At 42.9% G+C, this 25,475-nt stretch overlaps 1 protein-coding gene across 4 annotated transcripts in view; it reads left to right on the top strand.

The window, feature by feature from the left end:
• The window catches only part of PLEKHH3 (pleckstrin homology, MyTH4 and FERM domain containing H3), a 105,621-nt gene that overhangs the window by 67,973 nt on the left and 12,173 nt on the right, over positions 1–25,475 (top strand). For 3 of the 4 annotated variants that reach the window (XM_029572719.1, XM_029572722.1, XM_029572723.1), the window contains 7 exons: positions 1,087–1,210; positions 7,036–7,333; positions 9,065–9,272; positions 9,368–9,504; positions 11,178–11,298; positions 21,389–21,853; positions 23,494–23,685. In XM_029572719.1, the coding sequence (XP_029428579.1) occupies positions 1,087–1,210; positions 7,036–7,333; positions 9,065–9,272; positions 9,368–9,504; positions 11,178–11,298; positions 21,389–21,853; positions 23,494–23,685 (1,545 nt within the window). The remainder of the gene's footprint in view (positions 1–1,086; positions 1,211–7,035; positions 7,334–9,064; positions 9,273–9,367; positions 9,505–11,177; positions 11,299–21,388; positions 21,854–23,493; positions 23,686–25,475) is intronic. The other variant, XM_029572720.1, reaches the window with a different exon arrangement.

The following is a 25,475-nucleotide window of genomic DNA, read 5'->3' as shown; positions in this document are numbered from 1 at the left end:
TAACTTTATTTTTTTGACATATTTTTAACTTCTGTATTAGTCCAAACACTGAATCAAAAAATAGATGTTGAACCTGTAAAAGAATCGGACAAGGGACAGATGTGGCTACCGTTTCTTCCCCTGAACTGTGTTCTTGTAAGCTCTTGTTGGGATAGCCTTCAGGGCTGGTAATGGTGGTCTTGCAGTCCATCCTCTCCTACATCACTTGTATGTCTTTCCTCTGTGTGCTCACAAACATCATTCCCAGTGCACTGAACTGCGTGTACCGTCACTTCCTTTACACAAACGCACTTTAACTGGGGATTGGGGGGGGGGGCAGGGCTCGCCCTATGACTTTTGAATTGTTGAGGTTAGTACTAAGGTACTTGCGAGTAATTCCCCTGCTCTGTTGAATGTTGGTTAGGCCATAGTCAAGAAGGCTGTATCCGGTTTTAGGCTTCCAATTACCAAGAAGGATGCGGAGAAACTGGAGGACCCCACGAGAGAAAATAAGACCCCTGTGTTGCAAGCCACTTTGTTTTATATTGTTAGTATTCATGCATTATATTTACTGTTTTTTGGTTGGTGTTTTTTTTTAATTTGTTCACCACTCTGGAGTCTCTTTTGAAAGGGTATTATAAAAAGGTAAGACACACACTCAACAAAAACAGGATACAAATTGAAATGGAAAGATGGCCCATGAGGCACGGTGGAAGGAGTCTGGTTTTATTTTGGAAGAGAAGCTTGCAAGGGTGACTTGTTGGCACTGTTCAAATATATATGAGGAGGATCCATGTTCCACCTCCACAGGAGGGGAACAGGACAAGAAGTAGGCAAGTTTAGTTTGCACCAGGGAATATTGAAGTTGGAGCTTAAGAAGGATTTCATTACCGTTAAACTGCTTAGGAAAGTGGGGTTTGGAGATTAAGAGCAGGCCGTTTTTGTAGGGGGGATGTGAACTGGATGGTAGCCTTGAGGTCCCTCCCAAACCTGTCTTTTCTATGATCTAAATGCTTATTAGCTACTGAGATTGTTTGTTTATTCCAGCTGTTTTGCACCTGGAATGGTTGAATGTACAGCAACTGCATCTGTTCTTCTGTTCTCCAGGAAAACTGCTCAAACCAAGAAGTGGTGGAACAAATCTATAAACGCAATCCTATCCTGCGGCATACAAAAAGCCCTCTCTACGCTCCACTGTTACCCTTCTCCTATGGTGGTGTGGACCAACCCTGTAAGTAGTCCTTGTTGTCTTTCAGAGGCAAAGACTGCTCAAATCAAAGCTCAGCTCGCACGAGTTCTAGAAGGGTCTTCACGAAGAATGGGAAAGCTTGCACAATTAGGAGATGCCCTGCACCCATGAATCACATTTATTTTAAGCTTAATTATCTGAAAATCCCTCACAAATGTATGGTGAGACTGTATGTTCTTTATGAAGAAAAAAAAAAGACAAGAGGCAAAACCAAAGTTAAAAACAAGTTTAATTTTTCTGCTCAAGTTGTCTCCCTTCTCCTGCATTATTTTGATGGCTTCTTAATTTCTTTTTCTCTGTTTCTCTTTTTCTCTCACCTGTTTCTTCTCCCTGCCATCTTTCCTGCACACGTCCTTCATTTTACTGCCCTCTTGTCCATCCCTTTGCATAGAAAGGCGGTAAAGGTTCATTATAACCTGTGCACTGCATATCTTGGATCATTTTGCCACCAGTGTCCATGATCTGTTCCTGCAGATTTTAAAACTGATCAGCTCCGTCTTTTTCATTCTCCCTTCTTTTTGGATTTTGCGGCTTAGTCCTCATGCAGTCGTGCCTCTGTTTTGGTCCTGTTGCTTTGGGATTCAGTTCTGATGGATCAGTGGTATTGCCATTTGGTAGAGGATTGTTAGGAGTGGGTTAGGAGAGGACCCACGAACCTTTTTCTTCTTTTAGGGAATGTCTCTTCCCTGTTAGCTGCAGAGCTGTTCAGAAGTGCATGTTTTGTGGAGCAGTTTCCACCTCTAGAGAAACAGATATGATCCGGTTAGGTAGGAGCAATTCAGGCCCTGGATTCCAGTGTAACTTGGAAATGCTACTGGATCCTTCTCCAGGGCCCAGCAGTTGCTTCTGGCTCAGTCAGAATAGGCTTCTACTGATCTTTCCATGCCACAAACCTCCATTCACAGCTATCCAGAGGGTTTCCCCATTTTCTGTTAACTTCTTCTCTTCCACACCCTTCTAGCCCAGCCATTGCAGCAACGGTCAGACCCTGGTACGCATGCACACGCACAGTTAGGACACCCTAGCCTAGTGCTGCCAGGTTTGGCGATTTGAGCTTGGAGCTCCCACATGGCAGCACTCTGTACTGTCCCAGCCCTGAACCTTCGGGGTCAGCGCCTACCTTCATAGTATTTGAATGATGCTTCTGAACAGGGTCACCTCTTCTCTTCTCCCCCCCTCGTTTTCTCCTCTACCTCCCTTCAGAGAGGATTTGTACCTGGCCTGATATAGGGACCTTGTTCCTCTCATGTGTAGATTAGACAGCCAGGTGCATGATCTAATGGACATTTTAAACCTCTTCCACGGATTCTGTTTACTTTACCTCCCAACCCAAAGCATTCTGGAATGTGTAGTCCCGATTCCCAACAGGTAAATCAAGATGACAAGCCTGGATGGGAGTTGTAGAAAACCAGTATGTCCCGTATCTGGCTGAGTCACCTGCATTTTTTTTTTTTTTTGAGACTTCTTCAAAGATACTTAACGCATGAGCCTCTTATCTAATGTATTAGAGCCTCCAGCAAACCGGGAGCATTCCAGTACCGTTTCTGGATATCTCCAGCAGCGTTGTGGAAGCCTGGCTGACCATGATAGTCTTCTGGTCACCTGGGAAACTAAGAGAGCCTAAGCTGTGCATGAAGGCCTGTGTCCGTTACAAACACGGAGCAGAGTAAACTAGGCATTGCTTTTCAGCCCCATGACGTGCACTGGAATGTATAGACTTTTTTTTTTTTTTTTTTTTTTTTTTTTTTTTAACCTCTGTTTGTGCTGTGGCTCAAGGGATTTTCTTAAACATGGGGGATTTCTGATTTTTTTATAGGAATGAGGAAGTCCTTTTTTGCTCTTCTGCTGCTGTCAGCTGCCTTTCTCCATTCCCTTACGTTTCTGATGAAAGCCCTCTGCACTGGGCTTACGAGCCGAGGGGAGATCCCAGGCAGTCCGTGATCATAGGAAACCGGATTCTGACTTGAGGCTTACTCATCAGGCTTACTCATCACGGGTCAAGTCTAGTAGCCTGGGAGAATTCAGAGCTGATTTCCCCACCCCCTCCACATCTTAGCAAAAGTGCTGAACAGGAGCCTACCGAAGGTTTGGATGGAAGTAGTCTGCAGTGGGACACAGAGGAGGTGCTATTCTTGGGCCCATGAGAGGGGGAGGATGCTCTCTCTGCTGCTTCGGGCTTCTTTAGTGAAGCTTCCTCCCTGCTTTTGTTCCAACGGCAGAACCAGCCTAAGCAGCCCTGAATCCTAAGCCAAAATCTCTGCAGAGTGGGGATAGCTGTGGCCTGCCTGATGAGGACTGGTCTTGTTTCTGTCAGATTTTGCTCCCTTGCTCATTCCTGCTGCTACTAGCCTGATGGATTTCATTGGCGTTAAACTCACGCATCAGCAATATCCCTGTAGCAGAATGGGGGTTTTATATGTACTGTGATTTCTTGTAGTGTTTTTTTGTTCCCCACTCCAGAGAGCGCCTTTTCTCTGAGTTGGCCTGCAGGTGGTGTTTGATCTTTACACTGCAGTTCAAACAGAGGCTTGGGATGCTAGCTTGACTCAGAATGGGACAGCATAGATATCCCAGTAATGGCTTTCTGCCACTGACCGGAAAGTCATTGGTCAGATATCCATTGTTGGTACCCTGTTCCCAGATTGGCCCTTTAGACAGAAGACTAGTCCTGAAGTTGCTGGGTTTCTCTAGTCTTGGCTGGGAGCATAGAGGAAGCAGATCTCTGTGCTGAGACCTTGCTCCAACTTCCGCAGCGAGCACAGTTCCTGACGCTTCCCAGGCACTGATTAGTTCAGTGAAAAAGTGTTTAACCTTTGCTTTTTAATCCTTGTTTTACCTGCTACTGCTTAAGTTGAATCTTTTTTTTTTAATTCCTACTTTTTGCTAATAAACTCATTAGTTTTAGTGCTGCCTGCCTTGGACTGATTGATTGATCCCAGTATATTCTGTATCTTTTCTGTGGTTGCATGTCTAAGAAATTTTTGACTTCTTGGTTGTGTGGGGTCACAGTGTCCCTAGAAACCATTGGGGGAATAGCTTGCAGGCAGGGACTTGGCCCAGGGGCAAGCTGGAACCTGTTGGCAGGTGGGAGGCTAACAGTGTAGGTGGACTTGGGCAGGGACCCTCTTTGAGTGGCAACAGGGTTATCCCTGAGTTTGTGTTGGGGGCGGGGGGTGCGTGCCCTGTGCCCTGCGCCCTGAGGCATTACATGACAATCCCATTTTGTAATTTAATATTTAGGTCTTTGGTTACCAGATAGCCTATACCTTGTTGGCCTTGGTTTTGTCACATTGCATAGAGATGCTCCTCGCTGGCTAATGGCTAGGATTCATTACGGGCTCCAGTTTAGTTCCTGTTTCTCTAAGAAGAGGTTACAGATCCCATGCACAGTAATCATGGATAGCAGCAGATGATTCTTGTTCCCTTGGTGACCTTAGCAGATCTTGAGCCTTACCTCTGCTAGAGCTGTGACTGCATGTCTAGACAACAAGAAGCAGAGAAGGTTGTAAGTCTGATGCACTCTATTATGGTGATTATCAATATTTCTAAATCCCATGTTGTAACCACCTAGTGGGGACAGTGTGGGATACAGATTTTGCAAATAAAAGCCAAAATGTTCACTCCTTTCTGCTTTTAATGTTGGAGGGTCTTCAACCAGCAAACTTTATTTTCAGTTAAGTGTCACAGACATCCAGCAGTAGTGGGAAATATTGATTATATGCTGGACATGGTGGTCTTTTTTCTGCTGTGTTTTTATCTTAGCCAGACAGAGGAGAAAAAGAGGAAAGGGGTAATAGAGGCAGAAATGTATGAGAGGGCATGGTCACAGAAAGGAGACATTTTACTTAGAGAAGAGAGGGCGGTAAGTCAGTTGGCACTTCAGAAATTATAAGGTACCCAAGGGAGGTGGGAAGACAGCCAACCAATTCGACTAGTTGGCATACCCTCCTATTATCCGATCTCTTGTTTCAGCAAAGAGTTACATAAGAACATGCCATACTGGGTCAGACCAAGGGTCCATCAAGCCCAGCATACTGTTTCCAACAGTGGCCTACTAAGTATTCTCCTTTTCTGTTCCAGGCTTTCTGAAATTCACATAAGTCAATATTCAGAGCCTGGCTGAGGGGTTTAGATAACTGGAAGATATTCAGCTGAAAGTTTACTTGAAATCTAGCGGGGAGATTGGGAGTATAGCCTCCTGGAGGGGTGGGGGCAATGCAGGGTCTAAAATATAACTGGAGGATTCCTACACCCACCCACTCTTTTTTTTAATGACTTAGCAGAGGTTATGTTGGCCAGTCAGATTTAGGACTACTCATACAGTGACCAGATTTAGCTGGCAGTTCGGATGAAAGTGTTTAAAATCCTAGTTTTTAACTTTCTCCCGGCCCTGCAAGAAATTGATGAGCTAAATTTTGCCACCCTTGTGAAATTTAGAAAAAATAAATTTTAGCTGGTGTGCCAGACCAGCTTTCAAAGCTTTGAGCTAGCTGGCTGCCTGGATCCTTTTGTGAATACTGACAGCTTAATATTTCCTCCACTGCCTTCCACAGGGGGTCATTTTGTACCCTCTCAATGATGAAAATTTCCTACTGTTGGTCCATCCCCTTCAAGAAACTCATGATATGTCTCTTGTTCTAGAACACTCTGTTCATTGAACAATGCTTTTGTATATTTATGCATTCTGAGGTATCTGAATGTCTCCATATGGCCCCACTAGGGAGGAGGAAGACACCAGGGGCTTATTCAGCTGCACCCAGCCTCACACTGGCCTTGTCTTTTTTTCAAATTTTTTTTTTTTTTTTTTTGCTTTCAGAAATGGAGAGGAAAGAATATTTTCCTAATAGCTAAATGTATTCTCTTTCTAAATGAGAATACATTTTCTGTACTGTACATATAGCCAGGGGCGGATTGGCCTATCGGGGGATCGGGCATCCCCCGGTGGGCCGATCGCTCTAGTCACATGGTCTGCCGAGCGTGGCCGTGACAAGAGCCGTGCTCGGCAGACCACGTGGTATCTCCTGGGCCGGCCCGGGCGGCGAATCCCCGGGTCAGTCGTCATCGGGAATCCGCCCCTGCATATCGCTGGGAATGCCTTGGTTTAGAGGGTGATCTTGAGCTTTGGTGTCCACGTGTGTGTGTCCTGCCCGTTGAGGCAGTTTTAGTGTCTGGCTTTCTTCCTTCCATCTGGAATCCAGTCGTGCTTTCTCCTTTTACTTTGCACTCTCTCCTTCTTTCCCTCCTCTGTGTAATGCAGAGTTCTAGCAAGCCATACTGCTGCTGTACCAAACCGTACTCTTTGCCAGTTGCGATGTCTCTTTATCAGACCAAAATACAAATGAATTAAAGATATATTTATGATTGCATGTTCAGGAGCATGGAGAACTTCCCCCCTCTCCTCTGCAGGTGCATCTTTATTTGGAGAAGGAGACCTCTGGTGCCTATGCGCATTTTCAAAGTGGGTGAGCTGGCTAACTCCTGAAGGGAGCCAGCTAGACCAGACATCTGAAAATACAGCCAAACTGAGTGGCTTAAAACAGTCACCTAGTTTTAAAAACCTACATAAAGTGGAGAGAAGAAGCTAGCTGGCTATCCCTGAGCGTGGACACTGTAGGCTTAAATCTAGCCCACCAGAGGAGAAAAAAAACCCCAAAAACATTTCAGCTACAACCAGATAAGGCTGAAATTGCTGTCCTCCACTTTGAAAACCCTCACAGCTATCTGACTTTTTTTTTTTTTTTTTTTGACATTGCCATTTTTTAAATTTTTTTTATGAACTTTCTATAGCAAGTCTTCTCTCTATTCAGTCCCCAGCGTGAAAGGTTACACGGCACTGCGTGATGAGGCGGTGAAGATCTTCAACTCCTTGCAGCAGCTGGAGACGGCACGGGACCCCGTGCCCATAATCCAGGGAGTGCTGCAGACGGGCCTGGACCTGCGGCTGCTCCGGGATGAAATCTACTGCCAGCTGATCAAGCAGACCACGGAAGCACCTGGCCCGAACGGGCAGGAGAGTCTGCGTTGCTGGCAGCTGCTCACCTGCATGAGCTGCACCTTTCTCCCCAGCCCCCCGGTGCTCCGTTTTCTCTATTTCCACCTCAAGAGGTGAGTGAGGCTAACACCAAAAGCAGAGACAGATAAAACCTGGAAAAGAGCACAATGCCAGCTGAGTCAGTAGGAATATAGGAAGACTTATTAATTAAAACTTTTATATTCTGTAAATTTCAATCTAGGATTGTTCATTGTGGTGCTTGTAGGCAAAGACTGCCCTGTGGCCCCCGTGACAGACCATATTCCTGGCCTTTGCCCTTACTGTGTCTGCCCCAAGCATGCCTGGATGTGGTCACTGTTTTAGTTGCTACCACCTCTGCTAGTAGGGGTCAAGGGTGGGGTTTTTTTTTTCTTTTCTTGCAGTGTTGTGGCCTTTAGGGATTTTCCCACCTAATGGAAAAGGCCTCCTGAGTTTGGCTTTTTATAGAACCCCTTTCATGCAAACAGTATCCTGTCCAGCTGTAGTGCTTCAGAAACAGCTGCACACATCTGCTGAGCGAGGATTTTTTTAAAGAACTTAACATTGTCCTAGCATTCCGGCTGGTCCTGTTTTAATATTAAGGGTTGCGTGGGCATGTTGGAGCTCTACGACAGTGGTTACAGAAGTCTGAGCCCGCTACCAGATAGCATGAAACACTTTGAAAAATAGGAACTGAGTGCCAGGGGGTTTTGTGTGTGGAATAAACCCAGTGTGCATTCTAATTTCTGATACTCCTCAGTTCATTAAATAAAAAGCCTAACGTGCTAGGATATAGCATGGCCACAGCTTTGCAATTGGCTGCTTTTGATTGCAGCTGTTTTCCAGTTGGTGATTCTGCAGTTGAAATTGCATTTCTTGGCTACCTTTTTCTTGGCAGAAATGCAGTACTTGACTCTCAAATCTTTGTGTTGTAGTTTTAGTGCCTCTATACAGCCGATAGGAGAATCTGAGTTAACGGAATAATCTGAAATTAAGTTTATTTTTTTGAGGGCGGGGGTATTTAAAGGCATTTCTAAACGTGAAACTGCTCAAACCTTCACCTAGAACACAAAAGGTAGTTTGGGCAGAGCGGTTTTTAAATAACTGGCTCCACTTAGTCTGAAGGGAAACAGATCCGATCTAAAAATAGACCCAAAAAAATCAGAGCCAAGGGGCATGAGGTAGAGACAGGGTGGAAAGGTGTTAATGTGAAAATCCCGCCCTCTGGAACTTCCTTCTATTTCTGCCCCAATCATCCCCTGTTCCTAATACAAGTTGATTTCTCTTCTTCCCTCCCCCCTTGTAAAATAGTATTCAGCCTGGTAATTTTAGCATCCTGGATGAGCCCAGGCTTTGTCGGTCTATCTTGCTCAGCCGTGCTGTCCTTACTGGTGTTTTGGCAGGGCAGGATGCTGCAACAGCCGTGGCCAGGTCTGCAGTGCAAAGTTCACGAATTGCAGTGGTGTAGATGATAGAATTTTCTGTAGGTCATGTGACACCTTTTATTAACCCAGTAATCCAAGGCAGGAATTCCTTTCTGAAGAAGGGACCTCTCTAGGCTCAAAGCTAATCATCGTTGCATAATTCCTGTGTTCAGGTAAAGAAAAAAAGAAGCTGCAACTTGCAAAAAATAAAAATCCAGCTTTACCAAAAAAAAACGCTAAGAAATATCCCTAGTTGTTGGTAAAATAGCAGGCTCTGGAATGTCCTCACAGCTGGCATGATAGAAAAGATTCGATCTTAAACGTTGCGGAGCTGGCAGACGTCACATTAAGGTGTCGGTGAGTAACACTTTGCGCTCTCCTACCCTGTCTCCATCCCTCCAGATCACAAGTTAGCTTTCCAAACACAGAGATAGACAAGTATTCCGCATTCATCTCCCAGTCGCTGGAGAAGACCACTCTGCGGGAGTGTGTGCCATCCTGGGAGGAGATCCTGGTGCTGATCCACCGCCAGGAGATGCTGTGCACGGTCCACTATCCAGGAGCCGGCTCCTGCCAAGTTCCCATCAATTCGCACACCACGGCAGAGGAGGTGAGTGCGCGCGTGAGGGAGACTGTGTGAGAGCAAGTCGTCCCGTGCAGCCCCATTACGCTCCCCCTCACCAGCTGTCCTGTCTCGCTTGTTAGGTGGTGAAGAAAATGATTGCGGAGCTCGGCTTGGGGCTCAGCCGCAATGTCTTTGCTCTGTACGAGCAGAATAGCCAGCAAGAGCAGGCAGTGGGCAAGACGACCATCGTGGCAGACATTCTCACCAGGTTTGAAAAGTAAATACCTCTGTCTTCTGCGTGTGTGTGTGTGTTTTGGTTTTTTTTTTGTTAAGTTGCTGCCCACCTGAAAGAGATCCTGTTGGCCTTCTCCAAGCTCTGCATCCTTGCTCCCAGGGAGCAACTGCTGAGCTGCTGCGTCTGTTACAGCTGGGGCACAGCTCTCGCACTTCCTCTTTTTGTAACGAGAACCATTCAGAGAGAGGCACAAAAAGGAAAAGTAAATAAGGTAGAGAAATAAAAGGATGAAAACCAGTCTCAAAAGTAAATTATAGGAGAAGATTGTGCTGACTCACCTGTGTTATGTTAGCTCAAACCATAAAGATTTTTCAATGATTGAAGCTTAATTAGATCAAGATATCCTTCTTTATTAAACAATTGCTTGCAGATAAATCTTTCGGTCCCCTGACATGGACCGTGTTTCGCCACAAGGGCTGCGTCGGGAGGGACAAAGCCCAAAATTGTAACTGTGAATGCTGTAACCTGGGTGTGTAAAGAAGGTAATGGAGCCCTGCAGAGAACTTCAATTCAGAAGCTTGGAATTCAAAAGATTGTATTGGCAACTCCTTCCAGAAGGTTTTCGGAAGGGAGGAGAGGCATGTCGGCTCTACCAAGTGTCACAATCATTGAAAAATCTAAGACAAGGTTCCATGAACTCACATAGCGCTATACCACTCTTTATGGTTTACACCTAATCGTATACCGCTCATCGTCTCCACTTTTCAATAGCTGTTTTATGTTAGCTCAAAACATGGGACTGGATGCTTTCAATTATCAACCAGTCTGTTTCCTCTCTTGATCTTATTCCTAAATCTTGTGTATTTTTTTAATATCCCAAATATATCTAATTTTTTTTTTTTCATATTTACACATTTGTGAACTGCATATAACATTCTTTAACTCCCATCAAGCAACACGCTTCGCTAGTAATAGCGCTAATAGCCACCTCTTACAATGTTATTTATACAATGTTATTTATACATATATATAATTATCTGATCTTCATTTTCCTTCTCACTCCAAGTTATTGATTTCCTTGTTATATGTAACTGCTTTTCTGCACTATTGTTCAAATTGTAAAGTTTTATTATAATTGCACCCCTGTTTCTTGTGAACCAGCATGATGGGACTACTGTCTTGAATGTTGGTATATAAAAAAACTTAAATAAATAAATAAATAAATATATTGGGTCTGCAGTGTGTGTTCAGTGAGCAGATATCCTGAGAAGCAGACCCTGCTGGTGGAGGAGGTTCTGTGCTTGGGTTGGGAGACACTGGTTTAGGATAACTTACCTGTTCAGGGTATGCTTAATTGAGCTCATGGTCAGAGCTGATGTGTCTCCATCTGCTACATGGGAGTCTACAGCGCTCCAGAACCAGAAATTGACAGAAATCAAGTCACCCTTGCAGCATGACCTAGAAAAAAACAAAATGCACAATTTTTCAAGCACTAGAGCAAGATAGCAAAATGCTGGAGGGCCAGGAGCTTTTAGTAAAACTTGTTTTTAGAAATGGAAAATCTGGGAACTTTATCAGCATGATGTCCCAAAAGCCAAAGGTTCACTAGTTTGGAGGTGAGGTCTGTGTAGGCCTTTTCCCTCCCTGCTTTCTGATTTCTACACTTTTTTGATTTGATTTACATCATGTTTTTTGTTTTTATTTTTTTTTCCTAGCCTTTCAGGTGCTGAGAGAGTTTGTGACTGTCCTTGGAGACTGTGCTTTAAAGTATATTGTTTCCTGGATACTGAGGAGGTGCCCCAGCACAGCGTAGAATTCACCTTTCTTTATGAGCAGGTGAGCCTGGCCCTGGATGATGCTTCTGTGCATGGAATCATCTCATTTTTGGTCTACTATATTGTGTGGCGTATTCAGAGTATGAACAATGGAAGGGACTGTGTGATTTGGTGGAATGAGATAGGGATATGGAGCATAAAAACATAAGAAATTGCTATACTGGGTCAGACCAAGGGTCCAGCAAGCCCAGCATCCTGTTTGCAACCGTAGCCAATCCAGGCCATAAGAACCTGGCAAGTACCCAAACACTAAGTAGATCCCATGCTACTGATGCCAGTAATAGCAGTGGCTATTCCCTAAGTCAGCTTGATTAATAGCAGTTAATAGACTTTGCCAAGAACTTATCCAAACCTTTTTTAAACCCAGCTACACTAACTGCACTAACCACATCCTCTGGCAACAAATTCCAGAGCTTAATTGTGCATTGAGCGAAAGAGTTTTCTCCAATTTAGTTTTAAATGTGCTACTTGCTAACTTCATGGAGTGCCCCCTAGTCTTTCTATTATCTGAAAGCGTAAATAACCGATTCACATCTACTCGTTCAAGACCTCTCATGATCTTAAAGACCTCTATCATATCCCCACTCAGCCGTCTCTTCTTCAAGCTGAACAGCCCTAACCTTTAGGACTCAAATGCTCAGGGGACAGGCACAGGGATAGAGGGCCTGTTGCCTCTGGACTTTGGCTACCATGAGTTTCAGGTTGAAAATCTGATTTCCTCTGCCATGCAGGGGAGTATGCGAAGAGCAACATTTTATTTCTAGAAAGTCAGATGAGTCATCTTTTTATGACGACAATTCTATGCTTGCATTTCTGATCTTCTTCTGAGCCAAAGTAAAATAATAAACTGATTATAGTCTTCTAGCAGGGTCGTTCAAGTTTCTCTTGTCTGGTGCATTTTTTGTATCAGTATTTTTTTATCTTTCCATGAAAGTCACTGGTGTGAATCACCGACAGCTGAAACAAAGATCCCTTTGTCGTCTTCTCCCAGCTGTGCTCGGAGAGCAGGTCACTGCGAAGGCCATGTGTTGTGTTTTCTGTTAGAACAGTATCAGGACAATGCAATATCTTTGTGTGTAAAAAAAAAAAAAAAAAAAAGTGCGTTCAAACTGGGCACGCACATCCACCTCTCCTGGGCGCTCAATGCAATAGACAAATGAGCTGCCGCACTATAAGGGATGTGCAGTGGGTAATTTGTGCATCCCTAGTGCACTGCATTGGGTGCCCAGTAGAGTGGCTATGCGCCTGCAGCAGCCTGGCCAGAGCTCCCTCCCCACCCCCGGCAGGGCTGTTCCCAAGTGTCAGTGAAGAGACTAGACTCCTTTCAGAAGTCTGTCCTGAAAGGGGATTGGTCCTGTCACTGACATGTGACAGTGAATGGACCAATCAGCAGTGAGTGGAGGAGTGAATAAATTTAAGTTCCCAACACTTTAATGTATTCACTCCCTCACTTACTGCAGGCAGGGGTTCCAAGTGGGCCCCACCCTGGGGCTGTTGCTTTCTGTGGTTGTCCTTATGAAGAACCACAGAAAGCAGGACTGATTAGTTTATCAATGGCGCTGTCCCGGCCCAGCACTTATTCGCGTAAAGGCTGGAATTTGCACGCATAGGACTCTGAAAATCTGGCCGTATTGCAATAAGGTGGATCAATTTGGGGTGGGGTGGGGGGGGGGGGGGGGTGGCATAGACTAAATCCACAGTAGCATGATTCTTTGTGGTTCCTCAGTATTGTGACGATATTAATAGGAGGAATCGCAGAAAGCAGGATTTTTTTTTCCCCATGAGCTCTTGAATGCGGCATGCTATAATGCCAGCTCCTGGACAGGCATTAAATTTGCCGTGTTAAAATGGGCACCTTGGCCCCACAGCAACTTTTGGCATTGTAGGGTAATAGCTAATAGGCCTCATCTACATGGAATTTGCATGTGATGAGCGCTATTAGCTATGTGCTCTGTTGGACACACATTTTGGACTCCAAATCCCCATTTTGCATCGGGGGTTATTTAGCATGTCCATTAGAATGTTACCTGGTAGGCTAGCTGAGTGCACTGTATTGCATCGGCCCGTATGTTTGATGTGTTACACTTTTCATGGGTGATTCCCCTCTCCCCCCCCCCCCCCCCTCCACTGGTCCCAACTTCAGTCTGGCAGTTCCTTTGGTGCCTTAGGGGAGCAAGGTCACCTGGATGGAGACATCAACTTGGTGTAGCAGGAAATGATCCTAAGTAGCTAGGACCTGCTCTTCAGGTGCTGCATTATGCTCTCATGCCAAGGATGGGTCTCCAAGGACTTGTGCCCAGGAAGAAGAGGTTAGGTTGACTCTCATAGCTGATGATTCGGTCATTAAGAATGTAGATAGCTGATGGACATGAGGATCGCTTGGAAACTTGCCTGGCTGATATGAAGGTGGCAGACCTTGTGCATCACCCAAATAGGAATTTAGACAATGCTGGGGAGGAGCCAGCTCTCTTGGTACATGTGGGCACCAATGACATAGGAAAATGTGGCAGGGAGGTTCTGGAAGCCAAATTTAGGCTCTTAGGTTGAAAGCTTAAATGCAGAACCTCCAGGGTAGCATTCTCTGACATGCTCCCTGTTCCACATGCAGGACCCCCCCCCCCCCAAGCATGCAGAGCTCTGGAGTTTCAAGGTGTGGCTGAGACTGAGGCAGGAACAGGGTTTAAAAAAACAAACATCTTGGAAGTCCAGACTAGATGTATTCCAGCACTAGAAAAGGTAGAAGGAAGACCAAATGAATGCTGGCTTGGGTGAGGTTGAAAGAGGCTATTTTAGTAAAAATACCTTTTCAAAACTGGAAAAGAATCCAATGGAAGAAGATAGGAAAAAGCATAGGTATTGGCAAGTTGGATATAAAACATTGATAAGATATGCAAAAAGATTTTGAAAAGAAGCTGGCTGTAAAGGCAAAACCTCATACTAAAACTATTGTAAATATACAACAGGTACATTTTGTATATTTTAGGAATGGAGGAGTAGCCTAGTGCTTAGACCAGTAGGCTTTGAAGCAGGGAGACCAGGGCAAGTCACTTTCCCCTCTGTTTCCTCAAGTACAAACGTAGAATGTGAGCGCTCTGGGGTAGAGAAATAACTACAGTATCTGAATGTAATCTGCTCTGAAGTGCTGAAAAGCAGAATATAAAATATATCCGCAGCAGGAAGCCAGTGAGGTAGTCGACTGGACTGATCAGATGATAGAGGTTAAAGGGGCACTTGTGGAAGATGAAGCATTAGCGGAAAGACTAAATTCTTTGCTTCGTTGTGTACTGAAGAAGATGATGGGAAGATACTTGTGCCAGCAACAGTATTTAATGGCGGTGACTTGGAAGAATTGAAACTAATCATGGTGAGCCTGTGTTGCAACTGGAGAAAGTGAGCACTTGAGCCGCTCTTAAGCTGGCACAGCCTATTTTGTGCTAGTACAAGATAGGGCTTAATTGGCAGTGGCTAACACGCCACACAGATTAGGTCTGCTGCCTATCCATCCACCTCTCACGTGGGATGAGCCTGCAGATTCTAGTAGTCGGCAGGACTTTTCTTGGCTTGGTATGAAAGTGTTGGTGAGATTCAGTTGGTGACTCAATTTTAACGGAGGCAGGCAATGAGGTGAGTCTGATCTAGATCAAAACCAAGGTCAGGGCAGGCAGAAATCAAGGTGAAGTCTAGGTCCAATACAAGGTAAGACAAAATCCAAGTCTGATCTGAGGTCCAGACAGAATCAAGTCAGAGGACACAGACAATGAAGAGGGGAGGAGAGGCAGAACTGGGAAACAGGGGAAGGACCAAGATCAAGACTACATAAGAACAGACCAGGGGTGGGCAGAAACCTGCAAAGGAAGCAGGAATGCTGAAGCAACTAGCACTGCAGGGATATAGGAGACCTGTTGCAAAGATGCTGATAAGCAGGAGTGTGGAGATTTAATGAAGTTACTAGGTAATACATTTAAACTAATAAGAGAAAATATTTTTTTACTCAATGCATAATTAAGTTCTGGAATTCGTTGCCAGAGGATGTGGTGAAAGCTATTACTGTAATCTGCATTTTAAAAAAGGTTTGGACAAGCTCCTGGGGGAAAAGTCCATTAACCATTATTAAGGAAGAGTTGCAGAAATCTGCTTATTTTTGGGATAAGCAGCTTGGAATCTATTTACCTCTTGGGATCCTGCCAGGTATTTGTGACCTGGCTTGATCATTGTTGGAAACGAGATATTGGGTTTGATCTACCTTTTGGTCTGACCCAGTATGGCAAGTCTAATAAACTGATAATAAACTGCCTTCTGACAGATGTCAATTTCTGGTGCCGCAGCCAGGTTCCCACGGTGGTGACAGTGAGGAGGTGTGCGTGCATGCATGCACTTAAGGAGCAGCAGTGCGGCATGAAGATGGCGGTAGTGAGTCGTCCCTGCAGTTGGCCCATTGTTACAAGCTGGATGATGTAATAGGGCAGATTATAAAAACTAGTGTAGCAAATTGCCTGGACCAAATGGTGTATACCCCAGAGTTCTGTAAGAACTAAAAATGAAATTGCAGATCTATTACTAGTAATTTGTAAGCTATCGTTAACATAGTCTGTTGTACCTAAAGAAGGGAGGGTGACCAATATATGCCTATCTTTAAAAAGGGCCCCAGGGGTGATCTGGGAAATTATAGACCATTGAGCCTGAAATCAGTGCTGGAAAATAGTAGAAACTATTCAAAAGAATAAAATCACAGAACATATATAAATGCATGGTTTAATAGGACATGGCCAACATGGATTTAGACACAGGAAGTCTTGCCACACCAATATGCTACAATTTTTTGTTTGTTTTTTTTAAACTCTTTAATTAGAGACACAGAAAAAGTAGTGAGAAAACAAAAAAAAATAGAATTACAATCCAGCAAATATATATGTAGCTTAACATGTCGGATAACATTCAGTCCTCACAATAAAGTCATCTCCAAATGGGTTCATAGCATCATGCAGTGTTATGAAGAGTGTAGGACATGTGCTCCATAATGGCCACTTCAGCAACCACTCTTTTTTGGTTTTTTTTCCAGTGTTCAAGTTGAGGTTTCAATTTCCAATAATAAGCAAATTTTATCCTAGCAGCATGAACATAAGTTGTCGTATCCATTTAGTTGGGAGAGCTACCTCCCACTGCCCCAGCAAGCATGGGGAGGGGGCGTGAATTGGACTACAAAATGTGTGATCTGCAGGATAATACCTTGAACCTGTAACCAAAAATCCATAACTGGGTAATCCCACCATATATGACAATATGAGACAGTAAAACCACAACCCCTCCAAAACAAAGGGCTAGCAGAACTGAATTTAGCAAAAAATAAAGGATATCGATATATTCAATGTAGTAGGCAAAACATAAGCTCCCAATTCTTGTTATATCAAAAGAGTTGAAAAGTAGCACGCCAGATTGCCCCCCAGTCGTTATCTAAATGCAAAGATTAAATCTACATTTCATTTATTAATAAGAGTTGAACTGGTCTCCAACATTTTGGTCCCATCCTATAAATAGAAGTATGAACAAAAAATCAATTTAGATTGATAAAGGGAAGTTGTTGTTAATCATTCCAAGTTTGTTCAAGATCGTAATGAAGAAAAGTCAGAAGCTCTACGCAATTGCTCATAAATATATTGTATATGCGGTGATATCCCATGCTTCAAGAGTAAATCCTCAAATGTTTTAAAATTGCGCCCCACACAAATTTGATCTAAATACAACATAAGCCTTTGGTCATCCAATCTTCAATGTCCACAGACATCGTTACAGGCAGTAAAGAAGGGTTATAAATCAGAGATGAGATAGGAGAAGGGCTAACTCTGGCAAGTCTAACAGTTTATTCATGGTCCGCCACGTGTGTAGAGTTGAGACAAGAGTGGGCTGTTGCAAGATAATCTACAGAAGGATGGAGCGAGAGTCAGAGCCCAAATATAGCGTTCTAATGAAACCCAAGAGGGTGTACCTGAAAGACAACACCATCCCCTTATCCCCAGCAATTGTGTAGAGATATAATACAAGTAAAGATCTGGAACATCAAATCCACCACAGTCCTTTGTCAACTGTAAGATGGACAATTTAATATGCAGAGTTTTTCCTCTCAAAAGAAGAGGTGATGGCATTATTCAGGTGTTGAAACACCCCCTTAGGAACTGGACAAAGGAGATGTTGGAACAAATACAGTAATCGGGGGAGTACAGACATTTTAACCAAAAAGGACCTGCCTGATAAGGGAAAAGCAGTCCAAAGCTTCAAGATCAAAATCGTAGAGCATATAGAAAGACATGGTTTAATGGAACTCAAATCAACATGGATTTACCCAAGGGGAGGTCTTGTCTAACAAATCTGCTTCATTTTTTTGAAGGGGTTAATAAACATGCGGATAAAGGTGAACCGGTAGATATAGTGTATTTGGATTTTCAGAAGGCCTTTGACAAAGTCCCTCATGAGGCTTCTAAGAAAACTAAAAAGTCATGGGATAGGAGGTGATGTCCTTTCGTGGATTACAAACTGGTTAAAAGACAGGAAACAGAGAGTAGGATTAAATGGTCAATTTTCTCAGTGGAAAAGGGTAAACAGTGGAGTGCCTCAGGGATCTGTACTTGACCGGTGCTTTTCAATATATATGTATGTATGTATATATGTATATGTGTATGTATGTATATATATATATATATATATGATCTGGAAAGGAATACAAGTGAGGTTATCAAATTTCCGGATGACACAAAATTATTCAGAGTAGTTAAATAACAAGCTGATTGTGATACATTACAGGAGGACCTTGCAAAACTGGAAGATTGGGCATCCAAATGGCAGATGAAATTTAAGGTGGACAATTGCAAGGTGGTGCATATAGGGAAAAATAACCCTTGCTGTATTTACATGATGTTAGGTTCCATATTAGGAGCTACCACCCAGGAAAAAGATCTAAGCATCATAGTGGATACTTTAAAAATGTCAGCTCAGTGTGCTGCAGCAGTCAAAAAAGCAAACAATGTTAGGAATTATTAGGAAGGGAATGGTTAATAAAATGGAAAATGACATAATGCCTCTATCGCTCCATGGTGAGACCGCACCTTGAATTCTGTGTACAATGGTTCAATAGTTGCGATGGAGAAGGTACAGAGAAGGGCAACCAAAATGATAAAGGGGATGGAACAGCTCCCTTGTGAGGAAAGGCTGAAGAGGTTAGGGCTGTTCAGCTTGGAGAAGAGACAGCTGAGGGGGGGATATGATAGAGGTCTTTAAGATCATGAGAGGTCTTGAATGAGTAGATGTGAATCTGTTATTTACACTTTTGAATAATAGAAGGACTAAGGGGCATTCCATGAAGTTAGCAACTAGCACATTTAAGACTAATCAGAGAAAATTCTTTCACTCAACGCACAATAAAGCTCTGGAATTTGTTGCCAGAGCATGTGGTTAGTGCAGTTAGTGTAGCTGGGTTCAAAAAAGGTTTGGATAAGTTCTTGGAGGAGAAGTCCATTAACTGCTATTAATCAAGTTTACTTAGGGAATAGCCACTGCTATTAATTGCATCAGTAGCATGGAATATTATTGGTGTTTGGGTAATTGCCAGGTTCTTGTGGCCTGGTTTGTCCTCTATTGGAAATAGGATGCTGGGCTTGATGGACCCTTGGTCTGACCCAGCATGGCAATTTCTTGTGTTCTTATAATTGAGAAAGTACTTTGGTGTAATTCAAAGTGTCCAAATCAGAAAGATTAGGAGAAACCAGGATCCCCAAATATTAGTATTAGCTAAAGTAAAATCCTCCACCCTTTGTACAAGATGGTCCTGAGGGCCAATTGGAAAATATACCAACTTAGTACAATTAATTTTATAGCCAGAGATAATACTCTATTCCCTAATCAAGGATAAAAGAGCCGGAACAGATTTCCACTCTAGAATCAGATATAACAAGATGTCTGCGTATAAGGGAATTTTATGTACCACAGAACCAACATGAAAACCAACAACTTGTCTCCTGGATCTGTTAGGCAAGAGGTTCCAATGGTAAATTTAAAGAGAGAGGGGGAAAGGGGACAGCCCTGCCTAGTACCTCTGAAAAATATAAAAGAATTGGATAACTTACCATTCACCAGTACCCCTGGCTTGAGGTGCCTTGTGTAGGGCCCTAATCCAAGAAATATATTGAGGTGGGAATTCCAGATGTTGCAAAATAAGAAACATGAATTGCTACAGTTTTTTGAAGGAGGTTAATAAAATTGTATATATTGATATGAACATATGATCCAAGTGGATATAGTGTATTCTGGATTTAAAGCAGACATTTGATAGTCCCTCATGAGAGATTCCTGAGAAAAATAAAGTCATGGGATAGGAGCCGATGTCCTATTGTGGATTGCAAACTGGTTAAAAGACAGGAAACAGGAGGATTAAATGGTCTGTTTTGTCAGTGGAGAAATGTAAAACTGTGGAGTGCCTCAGGGATCTGTACTGGGACCAGTGCTCTTTAATATATTGATAAATGATCTGGAAAGGGGAGCGATGAGTGAGGTGATCAAACCTGCAGATGGCACAAAATTATTCTGAGTAGTGAAATCACAAGCAGATTGTGGAAAGACTGCAGGAAGACCTTATGAGACTGGAAGACTGGGCGTCCAACTGGCAGATGAAACTTAATGTGGATGAGTGCAAAGTGATGCACATAGGAAAAGTAACTCACACTGTAGTTACACAATGTTGGGTTCCATATTAGGAAAAGGCTCGGGGCATCATCGAGGACAGTACTTTGAAATCCTCAGCTCAGTGTGCTGTGGTGGTCAAAAAAGCAAACCGTGTTAGGAATGCAGAATAAAGCGGAGACTGTCTTAATACCTCTGTATCATTTCTTAGTGAGACTGCACCTTGAGTACTTTGTACAATTCTGATCACCGCATCTGTCAAAAGTACAGAGATGGGTGACCAAAATGATAAAGGGGACGAAACTGCTCCCCTATGAAGAAAGACTAAAGTGATTAGGGCTGTTCAGCGTGGAGAAAAGATGAGGTGGGGAATTATAAAAATCATGAGTGGAAAAGAACTGGTAAATGTGAATCTGTTGTTTATGCTTTCAAAAAATACAGACTAGGGACACTCCATGAAGTTAGTAAGCACATTTTAAAACAAATCTGAGAATTCTTTTTCACACAATGCACAATTAAGCTCTGAATTCATTGCTGCAGGATGTGGTAAAGTCAGCTAGAGTAGCTGGGCTTAAAAAATGTTGGGCAAGTTCTTGGATGAGAAGCCCATAAACTGTTATTAACCAGTAGACTTGGAAAAAGCCACTGCTTATCACTGGGTATTAGTAGGATGGGATCTATCTATTGTTTGGGTTCATATCAGGTTTTTGTGACCTGTGCTTGACCCATGTTGGAACCAGGATCCTGGGCTTGGGCTGACCCAGACAGGGAGTTATTTTCTCCTTATAACAGGAAATTACCAGCTGCATTAGACCTGCACAAAATGTGGCCCCTTTGCTATTGATAGTCTGCCCAATGGGTTTGCTGGGGAACAGATGCAGGCTTCCCTTGATGCCAAAACGCAAAGTCAGATGATCACTTACCATAAGAACTGGAAATCCTTTGCTAATAGTATTTGTTTTGGTATTTTTGTCATGATTTCATCCTCTATGTTTAGGATTATTTATGGTAGAATTCTTGCAGTTCTGGGGCCATTTTAAGTCCCAAGTTTCTATTTGGATGGGACCGTTTTGGATGATATTGCCTGGAATGTGTATGTAAAATGGATTCTCCCAGGAGCTGTACAGTTCATGTTTATGGTTCTCAATAATCTCTCCTCATTCACCTTGCAAATCATCCCTAGCATTTCACTCTTGAGGATCTCGTTCTGTTGGCATGTCGTTCTGTTGGCATGTTGTAAAGGAATCTCCAGTGCATTGTTAGAAAAGCTCCTGGTAAATGAAACTGGCTGGAAGGGCCATCTAACAGCAATGTTGCATGGGAGACTTGACTGCTGACTGTATTGTATGACACCTGGGACCTGTTTTGCCTCCTCTCTAGGTTGTTAATCTGTCTTTTTTTTCTTCTTCTTCTTCTTCTTCCAGGCTCATGAAATGGTAATCCGAGGTTACCTCCCGATGTCTGAAGATACTCTGCAATTCTTGGCTGCCCTAAGGCTGCAGTTCTTGAACAGTGACTTTTCCACACATGCTCCCTTTCCTAAACTAGAGGAGCTCTTTCCCTTGCACGTCCTTCATGCACGAGTTCTGGCTTCCAGCAAACCACCAGTCTCGTCAAGAAGCTGTCCCATGAAGTTCCATGCCGGCTTGCTCTCTGGAGCCCTGCCCAACAGCCTCTGGAATCACTCACTGGTCAAACAGAAAGCAGTAGAGGACCAGAAGTTCAAAGGACGCATGAAGGAAGAAGGGGCCAACATGATGACAGCCATCATAGACAAATGGAAGCTAATGCAAGGGATGGACAGAAATGAGGCTGTGACGTCCTATTTGTCGATTGTGAAGGAATGGCCTAGTTTTGGATCTACTCTGTTTGATGTCGAGTTCTACATGGTAAAGTGATATTTAACAATGCTGTAAACTGCTCTGGAAGGTTCAAGGATACAACAGGATCCATCTACCAGTGCCATCTCTGAAAGCCTTTCTGATGGCCTTATCTGAATTAAGTTGACATCTTCTATCCAGTTCCCAGAGAATCTGTTTCCATGCAGGCCTCATGCCTAAATGTAATCACTCCTAAGCACACAGTGACACACACAAATAATTGAAAATGGGGCAGCTGGGAGTGGCAGAAGGAAGCCAGAGCCCTGTATTCCTCCTCAGTCACTAGTTAGTCTAGCTTGTTTTGAAAGTAGCCAAACGTTTATCCCTATTCCCTGCAAGCCCTTTTTTTTGTTATCTGTGTGAAACTAGTGATTTCCATTCAATGGCCACATCACACAGTCTCAGCAGCAAGTTGAAGGGCTGAATTGGGCTATTCTTTACTCCAGTCACCAGTGGGCCCATGTAAAGGAAGCTTATATTGTTGGCGCTCTGGATAAAGAAAGCATTTCAGTTTCACAGGTCTTGTTTTATCAGTACTAAATTCCCTAGAAACCTTGAAAAGGAGATCCTTAGAGAAACATATAGAAACATAGAAATGACGGCAGAAGACGACCAAATGGCCCATCCAGTCTGCCCAGCAAGCTTCACACATTTTTTCTCTCATACTTATCTGTTTCTCTTAGCTCTTGGTTCTATTTCCCTTCCACCCCCACCTTTAATGTAGAGAGCAGTGATGGAGCTGCATCCAAGTGAAATATCTAGCTTGATTAGTTAGGGGTAGTAGCCGCCGCAATAAGCAAGCTACACCCATGCTTATTTGTTTTACCCAGACTATGTTATACAGCCCTTATTGGTTGTTTTTCTTCTCCCCTGCCGTTGAAGCAGGGAGCTATGCTGGATATGCGTGAAGTATCAGTCTTCTCCCATGCTGTTGAAGCAGAGAGCCATGCTGGATGAAACATTTTTTAAATAGTATTTTCTTGAAACTGACAATGTAAAAGCTCTTAAAGGAAGACTTGTGGCCAGTGGAAGTCGTAATCCCCCACTGGAATGCACTGATGGTGAGACATTTTTGCCCTGGTTAAGGAGAAATTGCCTGTGAAAATTAGACTGTCTCAGATCAGTAGCATCTGGCTGGAGCCAATCCTGGTTTTAACTTTTTTTAAATTCTGGTAGTGTCCTATCTTTCCTGGGGGCAAACTAGAACCACTGTATGAAGCCTTACTTGCAAAGGGGCAAGACTGATAGATATTGAGTGTTCCTGATGAGATCTGATGTTATGAGGTGGTCTTATCTTCTGTACAAAAACTCCCTCTTTGCTGGAAAAAATTTAAAACATGTTCCTTCTTTTGGAAGATTAGAGATGGTTCTCTTGGTTGACAGAAAAACGGAAACTGACAACTGGATACCCGAGATTGCACTGTCTTGGGTTGTTTTCTGACACATTAACCCTTAGAATACCAAATTCCTGTTGAGGAAATCCAGTTGGCAATGTTTCCTGTCTATGTCAAATGGCCAAAACTAGTTACCAAATTGAGCTCCTTCTGTAGACACAGAGCTAGGCTGTTGTCTCCTTCTCTCATGCCACTTTGCTTATTCATCATAAGGTTGTTTTAACCCCTTTTTTTCTGTCTCTCTCTCTCATGCAGAGTTCAACAGGCAGCTTCTCTCAGAAGCTATGGCTTGGAGTCGGTGCCCAGACATTATCACTCTATAAGCAAGGAGAGGTGGAACCCTTTGAAAGCTTCAGTTATGGTCAGATCTCTTCCTTCAGTGTCTTGGACAGTAACACCTTAAAAGTTTCAGCTGGAGATAAAGATCTTCTCTTTGAGACCACAAAGGTATACTCAGTTTCTCTTTAGCAGCAAGTGTTTACTCCAATTATATAAATCCATTGTAACCTGTCTGATTGCTTTCTTTCTTCTGGTATTTCCCCGTTTGAAGGCTTGTCCATGTAATGTTAATAACTGTGCTTTCCTGGCACCAAGTAATGAATGCAATGTTATGCCTCTTATAAGAAGCATCGCTTGGATTGGCATTGTCCAGAAGGCAGTATATAAGTATTTATTTGTACATACACATACATGTTCTACACGTGCTTGTGATAACAATCAAAGTATGAATACAATCTGAACAGCTGGAGAGGAACCAGAGGGGGAAGGGGGAATTACGAAAATGAATAATGCAGTCTAGACTGCTTCTGCTTCATGAAATGCACTGGTGTGTCAACCAATAAGTTAAATTCATGGTCTTTATATGAATATACAGTGTCCTCTCTATAATATGAGTCCAATCTCCCAGACACACAATTCCTTCATACTTGGCTTCATGATGGATTTTTTTTAGCAGGTAGAGGAGTCCTTCCCCCTTAAAGGACTTAATCTGAAAAAAATCCAGATTTATCTAAATATAGATCATGTAGAAAAAGAACTCCAAACTGCCTGTATCATCTGATGATAAACAGGTAGAGGATACATATAAAATAGAAATGCAAATAAAACTACTTTTCGGTATGCAAATGCCAGGAGAATTAGAATGTATGGTGCTAAAGGAAGATATATACATAATAGGCATCTCTGACACCAGGATAACTAAAGGGACACTGATACCAGGGTACAAATTATATTAAGACAGGGCAAACAAAATTATTGGAGGGGTGGAGGCATAGGCAGGACAAAAGTTTTGCAGGTATCAAACTGCATGCTAGAGTCCTTTTGAACAGAAAATCAAGGGTAAATGGGAAGAGTATAGTAGTGGGGATATATTACTGCCTGCTTAGCCAGAATGAGAAAACAGATAGCAAAATGCTAAGAGATTGGACGGGCTAGTAAATTGGGTAACCCAATAATAATGGGGAACTTCAATTATGCAAGCATTGATTAGATACATTTTTATTTAATTTTGAAAGATTTATACCCTGCATTATTTAAAATTTGAAGTGGGATACAATAAAATATACATAAAATACAATTGCACATAAATTAAAACACAAATAAAGATGATATGCTGAAATTTCACATCAGGACATGAAAAGAAGGTAAGGTTCCTAGGTACCATCAATGACTACTTCCTGCAGCAGTTGGTCATGAAACTGATGAGAGAGGGAACTATATTATATGTAACGCTCAGTGGAATCAGGACCTGGTGCAAGAGAGAGGTGTAGTGATCATAATGTAATAAAATTTGACATAATCACTGGAGGGTGAATTCTAAGGAAAACTACTGCAGGAGAATATAACCATAAAAAGGAAGACCATGATAAAATGAGGAAATTCAGTTTGAAAAAAACTGAAAGGAGCAATCTACAAGGTTAAAATGTTGCAGGGGGGATGGACGCTGTTTGTTTAAAATGATCATCATTGAGGCCCAGACAAAATGTATTCTGCACATTAAAAAAGGGTTGACCGTAAACCAAATGACTGCTGGAGTAGTTTTAATAGGTAAAAGAGGTAATTTAAAGCCAACAGGGTGTCATTAAAAAAAAAAAACCAAAAAAAAAAAACCAGACCCAAATGAGGATAATATGGGAGAGCATAAGCACTGGCAAGTTAGATGTTAAGAGTAATTTAAATAGGCTAAGAATTTGAAAGAAGCTTGCCATAGCGGTAAATACAAGTAAACATTTTCAAGT

The sequence above is a fragment of the Rhinatrema bivittatum genome, chromosome 12, assembly GCF_901001135.1.
Source record: "Rhinatrema bivittatum chromosome 12, aRhiBiv1.1, whole genome shotgun sequence".
Classification (NCBI taxonomy): domain Eukaryota; kingdom Metazoa; phylum Chordata; class Amphibia; order Gymnophiona; family Rhinatrematidae; genus Rhinatrema; species Rhinatrema bivittatum.
The sequence above is the reverse complement of the archived record's forward strand: the minus strand, read 5'-3'. Positions and strand labels throughout refer to the sequence as shown.